Source organism: Quercus suber, unplaced genomic scaffold, assembly GCF_002906115.3.
Source record: "Quercus suber isolate HL8 unplaced genomic scaffold, Cork oak 2.0 scaffold_17, whole genome shotgun sequence".
Lineage (NCBI taxonomy): Eukaryota > Viridiplantae > Streptophyta > Magnoliopsida > Fagales > Fagaceae > Quercus > Quercus suber.
The window spans coordinates 593,631-616,406 of record NW_027069482.1 but is presented as its reverse complement, the minus strand read 5'-3'; the positions used below and the strand labels follow the sequence as shown (position 1 = coordinate 616,406).

The 22,776-nt window shown below is 37.0% G+C and overlaps 2 protein-coding genes and 1 long non-coding RNA gene across 3 annotated transcripts in view; 1 reads left to right on the top strand and 2 right to left on the bottom strand.

Moving 5' to 3' along the window:
* Positions 1 to 2,135: 2,135 nt before the first annotated feature.
* LOC136061852 (peroxidase 5-like) lies at positions 2,136 to 4,326 on the bottom strand. The gene is made up of 3 exons (XM_065760217.1): positions 4,111 to 4,326; positions 3,807 to 3,933; positions 2,136 to 2,782 (listed from the first exon to the last, which is right to left on the bottom strand). Exons 1-3 carry the CDS (start codon positions 4,324 to 4,326, stop codon positions 2,136 to 2,138), a joined length of 990 nt encoding a protein of 329 aa, XP_065616289.1.
* Positions 4,327 to 12,916: 8,590 nt separating this feature from the next.
* Positions 12,917 to 13,474, top strand: LOC111996359 (uncharacterized). The gene has a single exon (XM_024028326.1). It carries the CDS (start codon positions 12,917 to 12,919, stop codon positions 13,472 to 13,474), a length of 558 nt encoding a protein of 185 aa, XP_023884094.1.
* An 8,623-nt stretch (positions 13,475 to 22,097) lies between these two features.
* The window catches only part of LOC136061691 (uncharacterized), an 8,885-nt gene continuing 8,206 nt past the window's right edge, over positions 22,098 to 22,776 (bottom strand). Inside the window, exon 3 of the long non-coding RNA XR_010623529.1 lies at positions 22,098 to 22,307. This is a non-coding gene — a long non-coding RNA (uncharacterized LOC136061691). The remainder of the gene's footprint in view (positions 22,308 to 22,776) is intronic.

Genomic DNA, 22,776 nt, shown 5'->3' with positions numbered 1-22,776 from the left:
TTCTCTATCTTATGAAATGCCTTTCTCAGCTTAGTAATCCCAACCTTTATTTCGTTGACTAAAACAAAATGATTAGCTGTGAAACGATAACTTGTAGTTTAGTTCAACCACTCAATGTTTCTCACACCTTTCTTCATAATTTTTTTAGTTCTGCAAGATAAAAAATTCACACACTCCGTCACATTGAATATTAATCATTCACTTGATATGAGGCCACTAAAACACATGGATGAGAGAGTGGGTGTGAAAAGTTTTGTGAAATTTTTTGGTAAGTAAAGATATACCGTAATATTTTTTCCATTTGACAATTGTATAATGGATCATAAGAAAATCCATGGGCTATTTGTTCAATTCATGTTTAGAATTATTAGCTGGGGAAATGCACCATAATGCATATATCTTGTGGTTGTAAATGTCTTGAATTTTTAATGTTATTTAAGAAGAGCTCTAATTTTCCGGATGAAATCAAGGATTTTTTTCATTCAAATTTTTTATTTTTTATTTTTGGTGGGAGAAGGGGGTAATGACTAACCAAAGGAAAACCAATGTTCAAAATTATTTACTCTCTTTTATTAGAAGAATTAGAGTTCAAATCTTCCGTCTCTCATTAGATAACTAAATTAATGGACTATTGAAAAGGGTTAAATATATATATATATATATATATATATATATTAATAATTAGATAACTAGGTAGTGCAAGCTCAATGGAAATAATAAACAAGACGGCACAGTATTGGGCCTCAAAGCCCAACAAAATCTAAGGTTTCTACCACATGACATCAGGCTCTAACAATCCAACAAATTTACACATTACTCCCGAATCTAGCCATTCAAGCAGAAAGCCTCCAACATGGTCCATTCTACTACTTTTGAAAGAAGCAACTTGAGCACCACAGCTCAAATCTTCTAGAAATGCACTAGAACCACCTCAAGTCATATATAAATTCCTAGGCAACTTAATTATAAATTCTTTCAGCACAAGTCAAAGGCCAAGATCTGAGATCAAAGCACATAAATAAATAAAGACCCCCACAAAAGGTTAATGAGGTCAACCTAATTCTTACATTGATAAAAAGAGAAATTCTATCGACTTATAATTAATTGATAATGTTGTTCGCTTTAAGTGCTTGAAACCTAATTCATATAATGAGTCCAGAAAACTTATTTTAGGAACCAACATGTAATCCGTCACAACATGTGTTACTAACTCACGTGAAATTATTTACTTTTATATGAGGAGCTTTTACTCCTCAACATGAGGTGTGGGTCCTACTATGGGACCCTTGGTAGGGCCCACACTTTCCAAGAGAGGAGGGAGGACCCCTCCCGCCGGAGTGAAATATTTCTTCTAACTTACGGTGCCAAACTTATCTAGTTTTCATAGCAATTATATTATATAAACAACTTCATTGAAAAATACAGAGTAAACCATATTTAAAATGAGATTTACATCATTTTGAAAGTAAAACTCTATAAAAATGGATTAGTATCATGTAATTAAATTCAATATTTCTCATAATTCATTGTTCAATAGTTGTTGGAATCAATAAAATGGGAAGTTTGAACAATTAATTTTTGCCTCTTATGGTCTTTGTTGAATGAAATTGTATGCTTCATGTAAGTGCCAAACTTAGTGGGACTAACTATTAAGAGCCCTATAACTCGATAGTATTGTCTGATTCTTTAAAAGGGAGAACTTATATTTAAATTGAATCTCCCATTTATTATATATAAAAAAGGTAAAGGGTTATATATTGAATTTGGTTAAACGAATAATCAATATCTAAGTTCAGGTAAGCTAATTGGACAATAGCTCTTCCAAATATTTTTTTGATTTTGGCTTTTTTGCGTTATATTCACTGCAAACATTTTTGTATGATTTTTTCAACCAAAAAAGAAAAAAAAATGGTTGTAAATAAAGTGATAAACTTAATTTTTAAGTTCCACGCATAAATGGTATGCATATTTTGTAACATCCAACAAATACAAGTTTATCCCATTAATTTCTCAACTAATTTTATTCAAAAACTTACAAAAGAATGAATTTGCACTTGAATCATGTTGAAGAATGAAACATTGTAAGCAAATAATACAAAATATTTTCAATATACACATCAATAAACCTATAATATCTAGTTCACAAACCTACAATTTTTTCTGATCTCACCCTGGCTTCCTGTAAGCACCTCAACGTAACCCATTTTCAGCATAGCTGCTCCAAACTTATAAGCCCATGTTTCACCTTGCCTTGCATTATTTTTGACAATTCCAACCGTTGAAGGACTGCTTAAAAGAGATTGATCAGAGTTTAACAAGCCATAGTGGTTCTTCAAATTTTTATAGTACTGATTATCAAGCCTATATGGTGTAACTACATCAAGTGGTACTGTTGGACCGTTTCCATTTCCAACATTTTGTGGGCACTTGGTCTTTAAGTCTCTAGCAAATATGGGATTCATTGAAGGGTCTTGTGGATTTGTTTCATTGAAATTGTATAATCGTTTTGAGAAAGAAGAACAATGTGACCTGCCAATGGAATGTGCCCCAGAAAGTGTCACCATTTCATCAAGACTAAGTCCTTTTTGCGCAAATCTCTGTTCGACTTCCTGAGCATTGAAGGTAGGTGGTGGAAGGTTGTCAATAGGCTCATTTTCACGTGACACCCTACCATCACGGCGTCCTGATGGAACTTTGTAACTTATGCCTCCAACTTTGTAAGCACTATCACGAGCAGCAAATGCAATAATGTCTGTACAAGAAACTGTTTGTGGGCATTGAACTTTGTTAATGGTCATTTTCGTGACAAATTTTATGGTCTGACGAAATGATTAAGCCCAATTGCTTAGCGGGTCAAACTAATGTATTTTTGTCAATGTATTTAGCTCTGTTACATGGTCCAAGCCCATGCGAATTGTTGGAGAATTGAGTAGGAATAGTTTTGGCGGGTGTGAGCTAGTTCCCATTGGACGTTTTACATAGGCCCAACCTGTACGTGCTGCGAAGTGGGCTAGGGATGCTGGGGGCATCTAAGGCCCATGAAGGAGGTCCAATGCCAGAAATTTCCACCCAATATTTGACTTCATGCTTTGTGTGACTGTGCCCCTAATTTTCAGTCCAGCTCCATTTTCCCACACCAAGCAGCTGACTCTAAGAAAAAGTTGAGCAGTCTAGCCCACTCAGCCACCCAAATGTAGTCTTCCAAGGCCTACAAAGACCAGAGATAGCAGCTATAAAGAGGAAGCAACTTTATTTCCATAATTATGCAAAAAGCAACCAAACTTTTCCCCAAGCATAAAACATAATACACCAAGTCATAGAAATAACATCTGAAAGGTCCAAGGCCTTCATCCCACCTAAAAACTGGTCACAAGCATCCCCTAGAGCTTGATATAAATATGCACCACCAGCCCACAAGAAGGAGGACATTTTTCCCTACAAAAAAACCCAAAACTTTGACACAAGAGCCCAGTCAGCTACCTTAATGTATGGACGATTTGAAGGCCTAGGAGTGAAAATATTGATATAAGGGAACTCTCCCTCTCTTGCTCAAGACCTCCATCAATTTCTTCCTCTGTGTGACTGCGGGCTGAAATTTCTGACTTATGAATATATGATTTCTGCACTTTCTTGTGTTTTCATTTTTGTGTTGTTTTCTCTTTTCATAAAGCACCATTAGCCTTTGTTTACCCCACATTGTGAATTTTTGGGCTTGGCTCTCCAAATAACTAACGAATTTAACGAACCCAAGGGGAGTTTTGGGCTCATTGCTACAATCTCGACCTTTGTGGTAAAACATCCCCGACAAACTTCAAGTGCAGCCTTCGCCTCAAATATCACTTCAAAGCCTCTTAAGCTTGGATTGTTGACTGGACTATCTCTCTCCACTGGATTTCCAGGGGTTGAATCAAGTAAGACAGAGGCATCACAACCCTGGCACGGATAACATGGAAAATATGATTTAACTAACAACTTAGTAACTAAGCAGCTTATAAGGTATATTGTTTTAGCGGGGAAAAAAGGAAAAGAAAAGGAGAAGGATCTGCAAATTTAGGTACAGGTTCTAGTAAGCATATTACAAATTAAGTGGATTGCAAAGTGCTAACATACCCTGACAAAACAGTCATGAAAGTGCATTCTGATTAGGCCAGCAGCTAGGCCAGGGTTGCTTGATACAGCTTTGTTCACAGTGTTTCTTACAATGTTCTCTGCCGAGGGACAAGTTGATTGATAGTAACCCACTTGGAGTGATGGCATCGCTAGTGACATTGTCACCATCATAGACATAGTAACAAAGATAACCAAGAAAAATTTGATGGTTGCCATAGTTACTCTACAACCCAAATACCCCAATACTGTAACGAGTGAATGAATAAGACTCAAGAGTAAAGAACAAAGAAAGAACAGATAAAGAAGAATATTATAAGCAAGAAGGAGATGAAGATAAAGGTTGTTGTTAGCCAAGTATTTATAGGAATGACCTTAGTGAAGATGGGACTGGCAGATTTTCTTTGAAAACCAAAACGCGTATTGCTGCATAGAAGAAAGGCTTGAAGCTGTCTAAGAGGATTTCCATGGTAACAAAGAGGAAACAGTCCTCTGTGGCTCACTCGAAGATCTTTCCATTCAATTAGCCTCTTAGGTTTTGAGCGGGTAATGATGTATTTATGTTTTTTGACTTTCAGTGATGTCAACTTGGCAATGGGGAGGATAAGAAGGTAAAATAACGTACGTGTATATATATATGTATATGTATATAACCCACGTATATGCATCTTATGCAGACTAGGTCAGTTAGCTTAATTTTCAGTATCTTTGTTTACAGGTTTTACTTTTTCATGACATTTTAACATCTTGATTAGGAGAAGGAAATGGATGGAAGGGAATTAAAGGGGTAGTGGATCCCACCATTATTCTACTATTTGAGAGTTTTTCAAATTTCGAGAGAGAGAGAGAGAGAGAGAGAGGTAAAAAGTTAGGGAAAATTATCATTTTCCTCAATAATTAAAGAGATATTTTTTTGTTCCAATTTTTTTTATTCAATAGTAGGTGCCATCCCTATTTAAAAAGGAAAGAAATAAAATATAAAGAGATTTAATAGTAAAACTAAATATTTTTTTTCTTTTCATTTTGTTTTATAAATTTCAAATAGACTAGGAAACTAGAATTATATATATATATATATATATTATTCTATCTTTTTCTATTCAATTATATTTTTATAAAAATCTATTTATCTTATTTCATGCATTCATTTTATATATGTGTGTGTAGTATTACAATTGAGAAAACAAGTGATCAATCGAGTAACTATTCAGTATTCTCAAAATATAATAACATGCTCTCTTTTCTCACTTAATAGTAGTGAAGTTATTAAATTAATAGTTTAGTCTACCATTCACATATTGTAGGAGAGACTACTAAATAGTTTCCATGATTAAACATGACAGCCGGTTAGGTCTCCCATTGACCAAGTAGCTTGCATTTCATTATCAATTGGAACTCATTTAAGATGATCATTTATATGTCATCCTAAAGAAAAGTCCATTCTCTGTTTGATGAAATTCCTTTCTCAACTTATAAGTCCCTACTTTTTTTTCGTGGACCAAGACAAAATGAATATTTGTGAAAAGACAACTTTTATTGCTTAGTTCAACCACTCCCTGTGTGTGTGTGATATTAAAGGTTCATCCCCACTCCCTGTGTGTGNTTACCATCTGCTATCAGTTAAGAAAAAAGAAACTAAATAACTGAATTAATGGAAATTTATCAAGATAATAATCTAGTTAATATGAATATTGAACTTGTTTAACAAAGCACATTCCCTTTGACATTGAATATTCAATTGCTACAATCATATAATTTTAGCTACGTAGCATAAGAAAAAGAATAAAAAATGTGCATTTGCATTTTTGTGATCAAGTTGTTTAAGACATTTGATCAACTCAATTACTTCAATGGTATAAGAATGAAGACCATTCTCTTTCTCTAACTCTTTAAGGATAAAGGGTGACATTATAAAAAGTTTTTTTTTTTTTTTTTTTGAGAAAAAACATTTTAAAAGTTTAAAATGCCCTAAACACAATATTGAATTGGTTGGTGGTATGACAAAAGTAACGTGGGTAGAATTTATAAATGTTGCATTCCTTCAAAAAAGTTGAACTTCAAATATTTCGAACTTTTCAAAAGCTAATATCTAAATTCTATAGAAATTTTAAATTTACTTTCTTTTTTTCTTTTCAACATAAACAATAGAAATCAATATTAGAAATTTTCAATGTAAAATGAGTAAATTCCACCTCAAAATTCATCACACACCAGATAGAATTTCATGTATGTATAAACCTACTTAGAGATATATAACAAAATATCATAATGAATGAGAAAACAACATTTTAGTATGGGCATGTTAAGAAAAAAGAAAAATAGAAAAAGGAAATGGTAGTATGAAGTCATGTCACATTTAATATGAAGTCATCTTATTGTAAGTATTGATAATTTCTTAGTTCATATGTTTGTTTTTCTATCTTTATTCATTATCAGTAGATTGTTTTGCTTGCAAAAAATTTGTCATATAAATGTTATATAGGACAAAATTGGGAAATGCCCCATTTGGATAAAAATAGCAGCATAATGCCCTTTTCTCCAAACTATATAGGGAAATGTCCTTCTTTTGTAACTCGATTTTCTCAAAATCGAGTTATAAAAAAAAAATTCTGGAGTCCTATAGCGGCGTTTTTAAGGACCTATAGTGACATTTTCAGGATCTATAGTGACGTTTTGTAACTTGATTTCCATAAAATCGAGTTATAGGCAATTTTTTTAATTTTTTTTACCTATAACTCAATTTCTTATAAATCAAGTTAAAAAACGCCACTATAGGTCCTAAAAACGTCACTATAGGCTCCTAAAAAACGCCACTATAGGGCCTAACTCGATTTTGAGAAAATCAAGTTACAAAAAAAGGGCATTTCCCTATATAGTTTGGAGAAAAGGGCATTATGCTGCTATTTTTACCCAAACGGGGCATTTCCCAATTTCGTCCATGTTATATATAGTAAAATTTTATTTTTCTTGAATTAACACCATATTTTTTTAGATGTATCACTTCTAAATGGTTTGGTATATGTTACATTTAATGTGGCTTTGATCAAAGTTATATCACCCAATTACTTTTTATAAATCACTATTTTCTTAATTCTATGCTTTAATTTTATATTAATTATAGGTTAATTGCTATGAAATTTAAATATACTATATGAACGTAAAAAAATTAATTACATCTTAACCAAATAAATTAATCATGATCTAGTTTAATAAAAATTGGCTGTTTTGATATTAAATAAACTAATTAAGCAAATAATTAAACCAGACAAAGATATTTTCGTCACTGCGTGTTTCTCGCTGTTGAGTCAGATGACGAACCAATTGCAAAAAACATGTACCCAAAGGTACGTGGTTTTCAAATGTTAAAATACTTCTAAATGGTTTGGTATATGTTACATTTAATGTGGCTTTGATCAAAGTTATATCACCCAATTACTTTTTATAAATCACTATTTTCTTAATTCTATGCTTTAATTTTATATTAATTATAGGTTAATTGCTATGAAATTTAAATATACTATATGAACGTAAAAAAATTAATTACATCTTAACCAAATAAATTAATCATGATCTAGTTTAATAAAAATTGGCTGTTTTGATATTAAATAAACTAATTAAGCAAATAATTAAACCAGACAAAGAACTCAATTGGTTAGAGGTAACATCCATTCTAGCTGGTTAAAACAAACCAGGCAGTCTTTCAGTTTTCCTGACCTAGGGCTATGGTTCTCCCAAAACCGCCATCAGTGAAAAAACGTGCCTACTTTGAGTGAGGCGGCAGAGTCTTTGGGTGATAACAGTATCTGAGAATCGAGAACAAGCTTTGGTCTAGCAACACGAAGGTGGTATGGAGAAGCTTTCTGAAATGTGGGGGAAGTTCTCTTTGACGGAGAGTGAAGGGAGTATGTACCAGGTCCGAGACGAACCTAGGGGGGAGGAATATTTTTTAGCAGCACGATTGTTTACAGGGAGGGCCATCAATATCGAAGCTGTTGCCCGAACATTCAAACTGGTGTGGCGAACGAAAAAAAGGATTTGAAGTCCGAGATATGGGAAACCACAGGGTGCTGTTTGTGTTCACCAACGATGAAGATGTTGAGCGGGTAATGCAAGGTGAACCATGGTCATTCGATAAACATCTCGTGGCCTTGAAACGGATAGAAAAGAATACTCCCATCTAGAATGTGGTCTTCGATAAAACTAGCTTTTGGATTCAGGTCCATGACATTCCGATCCGAAGCGCATCGATGGATATGGCGAAGGAAATTGTTTCCGTGGCGGGAGAGGTGGTAGAGGATGTAGTCGATGAGGGGCAGCTTGACAAATACAACTTTGTGAGGATTCGGGTCACCATAGATATCACTAAACCTCTCTGCAGGGGACGGAGAATCTCCATGGCAAGAGGTGGGGATGGCTGGGTTAGTTTCAGGTATGAACGCCTCCCTATTATTTGTTACGGCTGTGGCAAGCTTACTCATACTGACAGGGATTGCACATCGGGGGTGAGAACGAGAGGCTTACAAAATGATGGAGATAGGCAATTTGGGTCATGGCTCCGTGCTACAACCCCACATCCATCAAAGAAGAGTGTGATCCATGTTGAGGGGTTTGAGGAAGATAGGGTTGACGATGATGTTGCTGTCCCAGGAAGCAACGTAAATGAGCAGTGGAGAGACATCAACGTTGGTGCTACGGAGACGGACAGCAGAGGAAGTGAGGAGAGTCGACGGCACTTTTCTGCCGGTGATCTTGGGAGGAGAGTTGACCAGGGAAATCTTTTTCAGGAAAGACCGAATCTTGAGGAAGTAATTATGACTGGGACGGAAATCTTGGATGTCAACGGATCCGTGGAAGCAAACAGGGTGACAGTTAGCACTGATTTGGAGGCATCTTTTCAGGCGCAATTAGAGGAAATAGATACTGAGCTAAACAAATTTGAAACTTTGGTGGGAAGAGAAGAGGTGGGACCGGTCAGTGTGAACACAGTGGGAGCTGTTGGGCCTGGACTAATGGGCCAGCGGGGTACTAATGGTGGGCTTTTTGAGTCCAACAATGACCAGGTTAATTTTGAGTCGGCGAAAGGAAGAAGATGGGCCCAAGAATCAATTAAAATAGGGAGCAGTGGGATGAAAAAAGAGCCCAGTGTGCTGAAAAGAAATCTACGAGTTTTCTTAGAAGATGAGAACCATGCAGAATGCTGCAAAAAAAGGAAGAACGAGACAGACAATGAGACATCGGTGGAGGCTAGTTCCCAGCCCCGCCGGACACAATGAATCTCTTAGCTTGGAATTGCCGGGGGCTTGGGAACCGCCGTGCAGAAATAGAGCTTGGTGAAATTGTACAAGCTCAAGATCCCACGATTGTGTTTCTCTTGGAAACATGGTCAAGCAAGGCACAAATGGAACGGATTAAGTTTAAGTTAGATTTTGATGGTTTGTTCACTATCCCTAGTGATGGGTGGGGCGGTGGTTTGGCTTTGATGTGGAAAGGAAGAGATTTGGTTTGGGTGGATAGCTTCTCAAAATACCATATAGATGTTGTAGTCAATGGTGGTCTGGACAGTGCATGGAGATTGACGGGATTTTATGGTGAACCTGCTACTAGTCATCGGAATGAGGGTTGGAATATGCTGAAGATGTTGGCTTCAAAACCTAAGCTCCCATGGTGTTGTCTTGGCGATTTCAATGAACTTTTGGAGGTAGGTGACAAAAGAGGTGGTGCACCTCGACCTCATTCACAAATGCAGATGTTTAGGGAAGTGTTGGATTACTGCAGCTTTGTGGACCTTGGCTACTCGGGCCCGGAGTTCACTTGGCATGGGTGGAGGAGAGGAGAGCTGATATGGGAGAGGTTAGACCGTGGGGTGGCAAATTACGATTGGATATCTCGTTGTCCTATTGCTAGGATACAGCATTTGCATTGTCACACGTCAGACCATAGACCGATTTTGTTATCTTTGAATGGGAATGGGGAGAAACAAAGGTGGAAAAGAAAACTGTTTCGGTTTGAATCTATGTGGGTGGCTGATCCGGGTTGCAAAGCTGCGATAAATGAAGCCTGGGCTGAACCGGTGGTGGGAAATCCTATGTTTATTGCCACAACAAAAATGAAGAAGTGTAAGAAGAAACTGAAGAAGTGGAGCAGAGAGACTTTTGGAAGCATTAAGAAACGGATAAAGGAGACAAGGGAGAGATTGTGGGTGGCTGAAGAAATATCAGCAAGAAGTGGGGCTCACCAGGAAGTTGAACAAATCAAAAAAGAGTTGAATGGGCTACTGGAAAAGGAGGAAAAAATGTGGCAGCAGAGATCATGAGTACAATGGCTTGAGAGTGGGGATAAGAACACGAAGTTCTTTCATGGGATTGCCACCCAAAGGAAGAGGCGGAACTTTATCAAAGGGTTAAGGGATGAGGAAGGTGTGTGGCATAATGATGAGCAAGGTTTTTCGGGTCTGTTGGTGGGCTTCTATGAGAGGCTGTTTGCTTCTTCAAATCCTCAGAATATGGGTCGGATTTTAAGTGGAGTACACGCTGTGGTGACAGACAGTATGAGGACCATGTTGGCGCAACCATATACAGCAGATGAGGTAGAGAAGGCAATCAAAGATATGGCTCCTTTGAAGGCTCCAGGTCCAGATGGGATGCCTCCCCTCTTCTACCATACATACTGGTCGGATATAGGTATGGATATTACTCAGGCTGCTCTTTCATGTCTGAATTCTAGCTCTCTGTTAAAATCTATAAACCATACCTTCATCACCCTAATCCCAAAAGTAAAAAATCCGGAACGAGTGTCTGATTTTAGACCTATTAGTCTGTGTAATGTAATTTACAAGATTATAAGCAAGGTCCTGGCTAATCGTCTTAAGCCTATTCTTAATGATATTATCTCGGAGTCACAGAGTGCTTTTATTGGTGACAGGCTTATTTCTGATAATATCCTTATTGCCTTTGAGTCTTTGCACCATATGAAGACTAATTGTACAGGGAAGACAGGGTTCATGGCACTCAAACTGGATATGAGCAAAGCCTATGATAGGGTGAAGTGGTGTTTTTTGGAGAAAATACTGTTGAAGATGGGTTTCCAGGAGTCTTGGGTTGCTCTGATTATGGAGTGCATTACTACGGTGACTTATTCTATCTTGGTTAATGGGGAACCAAAAGGTTTGATCACTCCCACGAGGGGGTTAAGGCAGGGTGATCCACTATCACCTTATTTTTTTCTCTTTTGTGCGGAGGGTTTGAATGCTATACTCAACCAAGCTAGTGAGAGTGGTGACATACATGGATTCTCTATTTGCAGAAATGGACCAAAACTCGCCCATTTATTCTTTGCAAATGATTGTCTATTATTTTGTAGATCAACTTTGGAGGAGTGTGAGAAGATCCAACAGATTCTAGTCTCCTATGAGGAGGCAACGGGTCAAGTGGTAAACAAGGATAAGACCACTCTCTTTTTTAGCAAGAACACAAGTGTGCAATCCCAAGAAGCTATAAAAAATTCTCTAAATGTGCCTGCCATCCAACACCATGAGAAATACTTGGGTTTACCTTCTTTCATAGGGAGATCCAAGAAAGCAAGCTTCACTCAAATAAAAGAGAGGATTTGGTCCAGGATGCAAGGGTGGAAGGAGAAGCTCCTCTCACAAGCCGGAAAGGAAGTCATGATCAAGGCGGTCATCCAATCTATCCCTACTTACTCTATGAATGTGTTTCGATTGCCTACAAGTCTATGCAAGGATATTGAAGCCATGATTCGCAGATTTTGGTGGGGTCAAGGAGAAAATAGAAAGATTCACTGGGTGAATTGGAATACTATGTGTGATTCAAAGTCGGTGGGTGGAATGGGGTTTCGTGACATCCAAAAGTTTAATAATGCAATGTTGGCAAAGCAGGTTTGGCGTCTTTTTCATCGAAGGGATACGCTTCTATACAAGATCTTTAGTGCTAAATATTTTCCACATGGTAATATTTTAGATGCTCCCATCCATCCCAAGTGTTCCTATGCTTGGAGGAGCATTTTGCAGGCAAGAGAAGTTATCCTCAAAGGTGCTGTATGGCGGGTTGGAGACGGGAAAAAGATTGATATTTGGGAACAAAGATGGCTTCCAGAATTAGCATATGGTAAGGTTGTGTCTCCCAGGACTGATGCAAATATCAATAATGTTTGTGACTTATTCTTTCCAAACTCTAAGGTTTGGAATTCGAACATCATTGAAACTATGTTCTACCCATGGGAAGCTTCAATGATCACTGGCACAATTGTAAGCAAAGGGGAGGATTTAGACACACTGGTCTGGCCCCTAACCTCGGATGGTGAGTACTTAGTACAGACAGCCTATTGGTTATTGAAAAATGGAGTGGCTCAGGCAAACCCAAGCTCTTCAACGGACACTGATGCAACAGTCTGGAAAGGTGTGTGGAAGATTCATGCTCCCAGCAAGATCAGACATTTTATGTGGCGAGTCCTTAAAGATTCCTTGCCCACAAAACTGAATTTGCGGACTAGGCAAGTCATGGTGGATGAAGCTTGCTCTCTATGCGAGGATGGGAAGGAAACAATCATGCATAGCCTTTGGTACTGTGAACAAGCCCAAGCAGTTTGGAAGGCTGAGAGGAGCTTTGTGGACTTATACAAGAAGCAGCATCGATCTCTTCTGGACTTGTTTGAGACGGTCATTCAGGAGGGGTCCACCTATCGGATAGCCTGGTTCGCTACCATAGCCTGGAGTTTATGGCAAAGGCGTAATCGGATCTGAGAGCATCAGAATACATGGCCACTCTTTGAGATTGCTAAGAGAGCTAAAGCCATGGTGGAGGAGTATTTTGAGATCCACAAACCGAAGCCCAAGTCGAATCCCAGAAACGCCGTTGTTCAGTGGTCTCCACCGTCGGAAAAGTTGTATAAGGTTAACTTCGATGCTGCCTTGTTCGATCACCTGGGGTGCGCGGGGCTGGGAGTGGTTGTGAGGGATTGGCGTGGGAATGTGTTGGCTGCTCTTAGCCAGAAAGTGGTGCTGCCCCAATCCGTGGAGATGGCTGAGGCATTGGCCGTAAAAAGGGCCATTCAGCTTGCCACAGAGATGAGTTTCACAAGGGTGCTAGTGCAGGGTAATTGTAAAAGGGTTGTCCAAGCTCTTCAGACTCCGGGTAGATGCCTTACGATGTATGGGCATGTGATTGCAGATGCACGTAGATTAGGTGCCACGTTACAGACCTGTACTTTTCACCATACTCTTAGAGAGGGTAATTTGTTAGCATATTCTCTTGCACGTAGAGCAGTTTTAACTGCAGACACTGTTGTATGGGTAGAAGAGCTACCTAGTGATCTGGATGACGTATTCCAGAATGATCTCTCTTTTATTTAAATAAATTCCCTTACTTCTTTCTCAAAAAAAAAAAAAAACCAGACAAAGATATTTTCGTCACTGCGTGTTTCTCGCTGTTGAGTCAGATGACGAACCAATTGCAAAAAACATGTACACAAAGGTAAGTGGTTTTCAAATGTTAAAAAGTGGGTAGGTGGGTTGGGTCATTGCTCCTCCGGCCTTTGCTAGCACAACGCATTTTTAGATTTGTAAATCTCAAAAGTCTGATGAATTGATTACAACAATTTCATTGATTCGTTGTGTTGCAAGTTACTGGAGGCAAGGGTAAGGTGTCATTCATCTTTTATGACCAATATGAAAAACACGCCAGAGCCTCCATCGATCACCTTTCCCATCAAATTCAACAAAACCCAGCCACTAAAACCAATTCCATTTTTTTTTCTCTTTTTATTTTGGACAAAGTTTAATTATAAAATTGACCGTAATCTATTTAAAGTTACAACCTTACTCAATAAAATAAATATTATTACATATTTTGAAAATCTAACCATTGAAATGCATGTTTTTTACGCTTATAATACACATGTCAAATATTGTGTCAATCAGATATTATTTATTATATGATTTATAAGCTTATATTTCATACATAATTTTAAATTACAAAAATTTGTAATTTAAACAATTTATTGATCACATAATTATTGATTTTTAATTTTCTAAAAAATTTTATAAGTATGGAGGATATAAGAAAAAGATATAAACTAATGATATATTTGTCAAAATTCACCTCAAATAAAAATATATTGAGTACAACCAATTTTGTAATTAAATTTTGTTCTTTTATTTTAATCAAGGGAAATGTAAAGAATGCTCTAAGAACATTGGTTTAGGAACTACTTTTAGAAATATTTTATGAGAAAATGATAAAGCAATTAATTGTGTTGACAAATTATTATTGAAAGTTCAATATGGGTACGAAATACCCTTGAACATTTAGACCCCAAAATACAAAAATACCAATTCAAGCTTTATATCAAACAATTAATGTGCGGAAAATGATAATAAGCTTATAACAGAATTGATAGACAATCTAAGCCAAATATAAACACATCCACAGCAGTAAATATAAGGCAAAGATAAAGAGAAGAAAGATGCAAACACACGAACAACACACAATGTGTTATCGAAGAGGAAACCGAAGCCCTCGGCGTAAAACCTCTCGGCCGCCCTCCAAGCAGTCAATAACCCACTAGAAAATGTAGTTGGGATACATGAACAGCAATAGACCCTCCAAGCCTAATCTACCCAAGTACCTAAGCCCTCCAAGCTTCTTACTCCAACGAGGTTACACCGAACCTTTTTCTTTTCTAGCTTACCGGATTCCGCTACTTGACCATAGCATCAACCAATGTATATTGGTTCCTTCCAAACTACTTCCCTCAGCACCAAATAAACCTTCTCACAGACGTGGGTGTGGTGAGATAAGGATTTGGTAAAAGACCTCTCAAGGGTATGATAATGGAGAGGAAGAGAGTAGAGGGATTTGTAGAGTTTCTTAGATGAAGATTGGAGATGAGGCAATCTTATTTTTCTCTAGGGTTTTCTCTCACAAAATTCTCTCTGGAAGCTCTTTACATTTAGTGGGTATAAGAGTCTAAATATAGTGAGGTGATATGAGAATATGAAGAGACAGATTTTTGCCAAACAGGGTAAATTGGCGGCTTAGTCTCGCGGCTTGTCCAAGTCGCGAAATCAAGTCGCGACATAACGGCCTAGCCAACCTGGGACTTTTGTCCTGTAGTGCGACAGCTGGCGCAAACCTTCAGCTTCCCTGCGTGCATCTCACGTGCCCGAAGTTGGCGACTTGAAGCCGCGAGCCACCCGCGAGTCCTAGCCGCGAAACTCTGCTTCTTTGCACATACTTGAGTTTTTCTTCACAACTTCTCACACACTACCCTTATAATAATCCCACCTAAATACAGGGTTACTAAGTGCTTAAATTACAAGCAAATTGGCACGGAATAAAGCCAACAAGATGGTTGATAAATTTCAACCTTACAATCTCCCCCTTTGGCTATTTCGTGACAAAACCCTAAAACAAACTCTAGACTTAACGCGTGAGTTGGGAACAGTTGGAAAACTCACTCACACCTAACTCTAGAATCTACGAAGTTTTAGAACCATAAGAACAAGTAACTCCTGAAACACAACAACACAATAAGTTCATTGTATACAGAAACTTGTAATGCATATGGAGCAAGCACAATGCGATCATGCACAATGGAATAAAGCAATAAACCATGGCAAGACCAAAACAGGTAATCACTATAACCAAATAATCACAATGCTCATTCACACTTGGAATGAACATCTGGACATTCAAGATAATAAACACAAGGTAAATCGTTTGAATGACCAACATTCAACCAATGCACAGTACATGAAGTATGTGCATCTGAGAAAAATCCTACAAGGGTACAAGAGTGACAGTACTTAGAGGAAAATGCAAGACATTTAGTTGGAAGTATTGATTTAACAAAGCACAAAGGCTGCATAAAGCATGGCACAAACCACAAAGGCCTACAAACAGTGCATAAGAACAAACTCTTAAAGTTTACAAAAGAAACATGGGTACAAACCAACAACATAAAGTACTGAAGCTGAATAACATCATACTATATATATGCTGAAATAAACAACTACCACCACAGTATTGTGAGTTATCAAAGTTTTATATACAGAAAACCAAATGAAAAAGAAATGATGAAAAAATCTCCCCCTCAAAAAGAGCACTCCCCCTCAAGAGCTACCCCAAAAGTTCTTCCCCTTTTTGACACGAATGGCCAAAGGGTCAGTGTTGCAATTTTGTGAAAATGCCATTAACTTGAACTGCCAATACATCAATTTGGTCCTGCATAGCGGCCAATCTCTCCGACTGCTCTCTCTGGCCATCTCTGAGGGTCTTCTCCACTTCCTTAAGATGTTTGTGGAGGTTATCAAAGAACATTTTCAACTTGTCAGGCTGAGGCACAGATTGTGGTTGTGTAGTGCTTGGTTGCTGTGAATCATGGATGGCATGGATAGGTCAATCTGGCTCAGGAGTAGAAGAAGTAGCAGAAAATAGATGTGCACTCTTTGGAGTTTTGGATGAATGACTCCTGCTGGCTTGTAGAGTGAACATAGAGATTGGTCGAGGACGAGCAATCATGTTCCCGACTGAGGGAGGAGTAACACATTCACTTAGAACGAACTTCATAATAAGACTACAGAATGGAAGGCACCCTCGTGCTACTGTTCGGGTTGCTGTCTTTCTTACGATGTGAAAATATGGGCACAGATGTCAATGGTGGTGCCTGTGATGAGATCACATAGAAATTGTGCCATTCCAAGGTTTATATACACCGTGTTGGTCAATGGATAGAGGTTTGAAAACATGATCAGCTTCAATGTTGTCAAATCAGGTGAAAACTTGGTAGTACTAATTGATGTGCTGGCACTGGAAATGGCATGGTCAGGACCAAGAACTTGGAGAATGTCCTAAATCACTAGAGTACGATCATCATACGGAGTTAGGTCGGCATCCGCAGGTCGTGTGATTTTGAGAAGTTTAGCTATGGTGTCTGGACTAATGATGAACTCTGTTTCTCTTACCATATAATGTAGTTCAGTCTCAAGATCAACTGTGTTGGCAAAACACTCCTTCACTAGTTCAATCATCGGATCAACAAAATTTCCAAATAATGCTGCCCAATCTTTTGCCTCGAAGATCAGAGAGACAAAAGTGCTGTCCAAAGTGTCAAATCTGACCTCCCGTTCCACTATAGGAGTTCCCCAGTCAAAGATGCTTGAGTAAGCATCTAGGTGTTGAGGAGTTCTAAACAACTCAATATTGAGTTCAGTAGATGGTTGTGAGGAAGACCGTGTTCTTTTTGCAACAGGTAATGTGTCCTCTTCTATCATAACCTCTTTTCCTTTAGAGGATTTTCGAGACATCTGTAAGAGAGCAAACACACAACAAAGTACCGGATGCAATACCATAGGGAACCAACATCAACTTGATTAGATTCAGTTAAGAATGTGGGGAAAAATTTCACTTAATCACAAACACGAGAATCAGATTAACATTAAGAGAACAAATGGTTAAAAAGATACACACTCCACACTAAAGCACAGAAACATCCTAAGGAGCACAAACTCTCTAAAGACTACAGAATCATAGACAAATGACCCAAGGCCACACACCGAAAGCACCACATAAACCCCAAACCCATATGTCTAATGAGTAAAGAGAAACACTATTAAACAAATAATGTTCAGACAAGAGACAAGCATACTGAAGCACAGACAAGATGCAAAATAAACTCAGCAACCAAAGACAATAACCTCAAACAAACATATTCACCATATTAGGCGAACCCATTTTTGAACACAGTATATCGCAGAACACATGTGCAATGTTCAAAATAAGAAGGTAATGGTCAACATAGTAAAAATGAAATGAGGGAAAGAAAACCCATACCTTATTCTTGATGTTTGATGAAGACATGATGCAGAAATTTAGAGCTTTTTCAAAGAAACACGGAGAGTTGAGAAAGAGATTTTGAGGAGAAGATGAACGGACACTGAACTTCGAGGGAAAAACTGAAAAACTGTTTTAAAATTTGTCTTTAAAACGCAAAACACGCGTTTTTCGCGATTGGATCGAGTCGCCAGTAAGTCGCCAGGTTAAGCCGCGAAACACTGTGAAGAGAAGAAACTTGAGAAATTTCTCTAAGTTTTTTTCACGACTGGAAGGTCTACCCGTGAGATAGTCGCGATATGAGCTGGGAAATTCTTTGAGTACCTTTCGCGACTGGACCTTCCACCCGCGAACCAATCGCCACACTGACCCGCGAAAACTAGAAAACTCAAATTTTGGAAAAATTTTCTAAGTCTTTTTCGCGATTAGAGCATTTACTCGCCAGTTAGCCGCGAAAAATCTTTGAGTGATCTCGCGACTGGGACATGCAACTAGGCCAACCCGCGACTTAGTCGCCAAAGTAGGACAACACTGTTTTTGAAATTTTTGAAATTTTTGTAAAAATAAAGTACTTTCCAAAAACAAATCAAAACACTCAAAAATCTTTTTGTGTTTGACCTACAAAGATTGAGCATGTGAAAACATATTTAATCAAATACAATCACACAAATGAATATGACATTCATTGAACATAGACTTGTGTGTTGTGTGTGGATATAAAAAATGAGATAGTTCTTAGTCCAAAGTGAAGCTTCAATGATCAATTCAATCAAGGCATACACAACTAGCACTAGATAATGTGATCTATCTCAATTATAGAAACATGCATATATGACCTCCCACAAGTACTTGATAACAATTCTTTGAAGCTTTACATTTGGCTCCATATTGAACATATCATATGCAATTTTTGAGCAAAGAAAATCTCATTAAGAGATAGATGCCTGAAATTTTTAATATTTCAATTGATGTGTTAGCCTTTGGCTTTTTGGGCATCATTCATACATTTTATTTTGGTCGCTTTCCCTTTATCCTAGTCGAATACTAGTTTGTGTGACAGGCTTTTGCAGCTCTATATCTCTTTTCATTTGGAAATTTATATTTAGAGAGCTCTTTTAAGCATAAAAAATAAAAGGTGGGAAGATATATAGGCATGAGTCTATGTATGTCTCAAGATCAACAAAATCATTCACTAATTATTCATGATAAGGTTGAAGATCTATTTACAACGGTCACATAGATTTCAGAATTTCTTCCACAATGATATGAGTGCATGAGAGACAAGCTAAGCTCGTTAAATGCACAAAGCCATAAGTACAAAGGTACAAGGCAAAACATGCTTTGAGACAAAAACTCAACAAAGTGATCAAACATTTTGGATTTTCTACTTTTTATGTGTTTTTGGATTTTTGACACAAAAACAGTAAAAGATTTATCAAAAACATAACATAAAGAACAATGTAAAACATATGAACCAAAGACAAACAAAAAAAAAATCTAAAAACTAGCAAGAAGCACACAACCAAGCAAATACACAAACATGGGAAGTATTGATGCATGGATACGTTGTAATGCTTAAGCATGAGTACCCTTCGTCACCCACACGTCACGTGCGTTTAGGGTGATATCCTTGACGGATCGGGTATGAGAGTTAGGGCTGTCAAACCTTCGTGTGAAGCTTTCCAAGCAATTTGTGAACGCACCGATCATCTTCATCACATCCATCATTCCTGGATCATGTTTTTGGCTTCTTGGTTGCTCACCACCCCAATTCCTCATATCATTTCTTCTTCCTCTTGACCGAGGAGCATTTGCATTGTTGTCTGCTCTCAGCTTTTGACAGTTGGGTTTGGTATGTCCTTACAATCCGCAATAATGACAAACATACTCCGTTCTAGGACCCTGCTGCTGCCTTGGGAGTGATCTTCCTCTAGCTCCATATCTGAATTTTGATTGATTACTGGACTTATGTAATACCCATTGATCAGCCACATTCTTCTTCTTCTCAGCTTTAATTTTCTCAGGACTGGACCTATCCACAATCGTCTCCTTAGCCTTTACAAACTTCACTTCTTTGGTGACATTTGCTGATGAGCTACTTCCTCTGGTATATCCCAATCCGGATTTGTCTGAGGCATGTTTTTGAGATGAAATAACATCATCTAACTTCCTGGAGGAGACTTTATCTATCTTGGCATGAGCTTCCACTACCTCTTGCTCAAGAAATCTCACTTTTGTGTAAGCTTCTAATAGCTCACCATTAAGTGCTTCAATCTCACATTTTGCTTCCTTGTATCGTGTCAGGAGACTTTTGTAATCTTCCTCAACTTTCTTCATCTTCTTCACAGCCGCCTTTGCCACTTTTGCATACTCACTCGATTTCTCCAGAAGTGAGGCGTAATTCTTTTGAAGATCAGTTGAATCTTCCTCCTCTTCATCTTTTGATTCTTCAACAATCCCCATAGACTCCAAATCAGAATGCTCACCAAGCTCCTTCACAAGAATATCCAAATCCTCTAAGGTCTCCACATGAGCAATGGTCATGAATGCGGAGTAATTTTCTTCTCCGTCACAGCTCTCTTTCGAGTCAGAGTTTGATGAGTCCGAGTCACTCAGAGTAGTGGCATAGACCTTTCCTTTGGACTTCAAATAGTTGGGACATTCCTTTTTGAAGTGTCCGTGTCCATTACACTCAAAGCAAGTGATTCCTTGAGATGATTGGGAATCTCTATCATCCTTCCTTCGGAATTCTTTCTTCTCCCTCCCGGAACTCTGAAATTTTCCTTTGTCACCAAATTTCCCACCATTCTTGAATTTCAAGAATTTTCGGAAGTTCCTTATCTTACATCAGGATTCTGAGGATTCTGATTTACGTTTAAATTCTATAAGAGACATCAGTCTAATACTTGAGTTTTTCAAAAAGAAAGAAAATGAGAGAGGAACAAGGATTGGGGGGGGGGGGGGACAAACATATATTATATTCATGCCTTTCAACAAAACCTTCAGTGACAAAGCATGATTACGTCAATAATAACTTAAAATAAACGTAAATAATAACTTAAAATTTATTGAAGCAAAAGTGTTAAATGGAACTACAATTTTCTAAAAGAAACAAGTTAAATTAACTAATAATAACTTAAAATATACTCAAACTAAAGTAAATTAATAATGTCATATCTCTTAAGTGACAAAGAATGATTATGTAAATAATATAATATGACTTTCATCTATTAAAAATATGCCACAATTAGCATTAATCTATGATCACTCAATTACTATCTTATTATTACCAGATTTCTATTAAGAGGCCATTAGTGTGCTAGTGAACCCTGGGAACAAAACAGCTTCTTTAGAGCAAATGAAAGTTATCTTGATTTTATCTATTGCATCATACACTAAGATAAAAGCACAAGATAATTAGAATGAATGAAAATTATGCTATGTTATCTATTGCATCATACACTGAGATAAAAGAAAATTCTTAAAATTATATATTTACATGTTTTGTAGGATTTGGTGGCTCAATGCAAATGGAAGGTTGGCAAAACATGATTCACAATTCTCAATTTTGCACTATGTGTCTCATTTAATTTTTAATTTAGTAATAAGTGAATTATTGAGTGTAAAAATCAAAAAGTCCAAATCCAATTAGATTCTAAATTGGATTTCAATTAAAGTCCAATTTTTTGCCACGTGTCCAACTAAATTTTTTATTTTTGTGGCAAGTGAATTATTAGGTGCAAAAACCGAAGAGTCTAAAACCAATTAAATTATAAATCATATATATATATATATAGAGAAATCATTTCATTTTTTAGAAATGTATGTTTAAAAAAAGTGTAAGCTTGTATAATTTGAACATCTTCTCAAAAAAAATTAATTTAAATTGTATAAGTATGATTTTTTTTTAATTATATTTGTGCATATGCATGAGGCTACATGTCACGCCCCAAACCCAATACGCGGATTTGTGACCATAACTGGCATGCTAATATCAAGTTTAAACCTGATATTAACAAGAACCAACTTAACTTTTTTCAAAACTTTTAAAAAGCTTCTCTTTTTCGTTTCATTCTTGTTTCTTTACTTAAATAATATAATATTTCACTTAACATTCAGAGCATCTACACTGTACTTGAAGAATAATATAATCCACGAGTTACTCAGATTCTGAATCTCACATAATACATCTCTTAATATTGTAAAGTACGCAACTTTCTTTAGATCCTCAAATACACATACTACAAAACTAAACATCGAATTGCTAATTTGGGATCTATACTTTTAAAACTAAAACCAGCTCCTTCCAAAACTCGACTAAAGCTCCTTCTGCTCCAAATTAAAACCTATTGACTGAAAGAGTGGAAGGGGTGAGCTACACAGCTCAGTAAATGTAAGATATATGAGAATTTAATAAGCATGCATGTAAATCAATTCATTTCATTTTACAATTATTCAGATAGGAGAACCCCTTTTCATGCATAGTATTTTATACTATTTATAATAATAACTTATACGCTCTTCGTAAAAATAATTGTTCTCCCTTTTCTTATCAGAATAATGTTATCAAAGCCTTTCGGGTTGAATTTCTTTCATTTCTTACAAAGTTACCATATATATATTTTCATTACAAAACGATCATGTTAACTTAAAATTAGATAATCGGTAACTTTGTCTTAAACTGGAAACATCTTAAAGAATAATAAAACTTTCCTTCATAAACTCCTTGTAAAATATTATAACTTTCATAATTATAAAACTTAAAGTTTCATAAAGAAAAACAGATATCTGATAACTTCTTAACATAAACTTGTACTTTCTT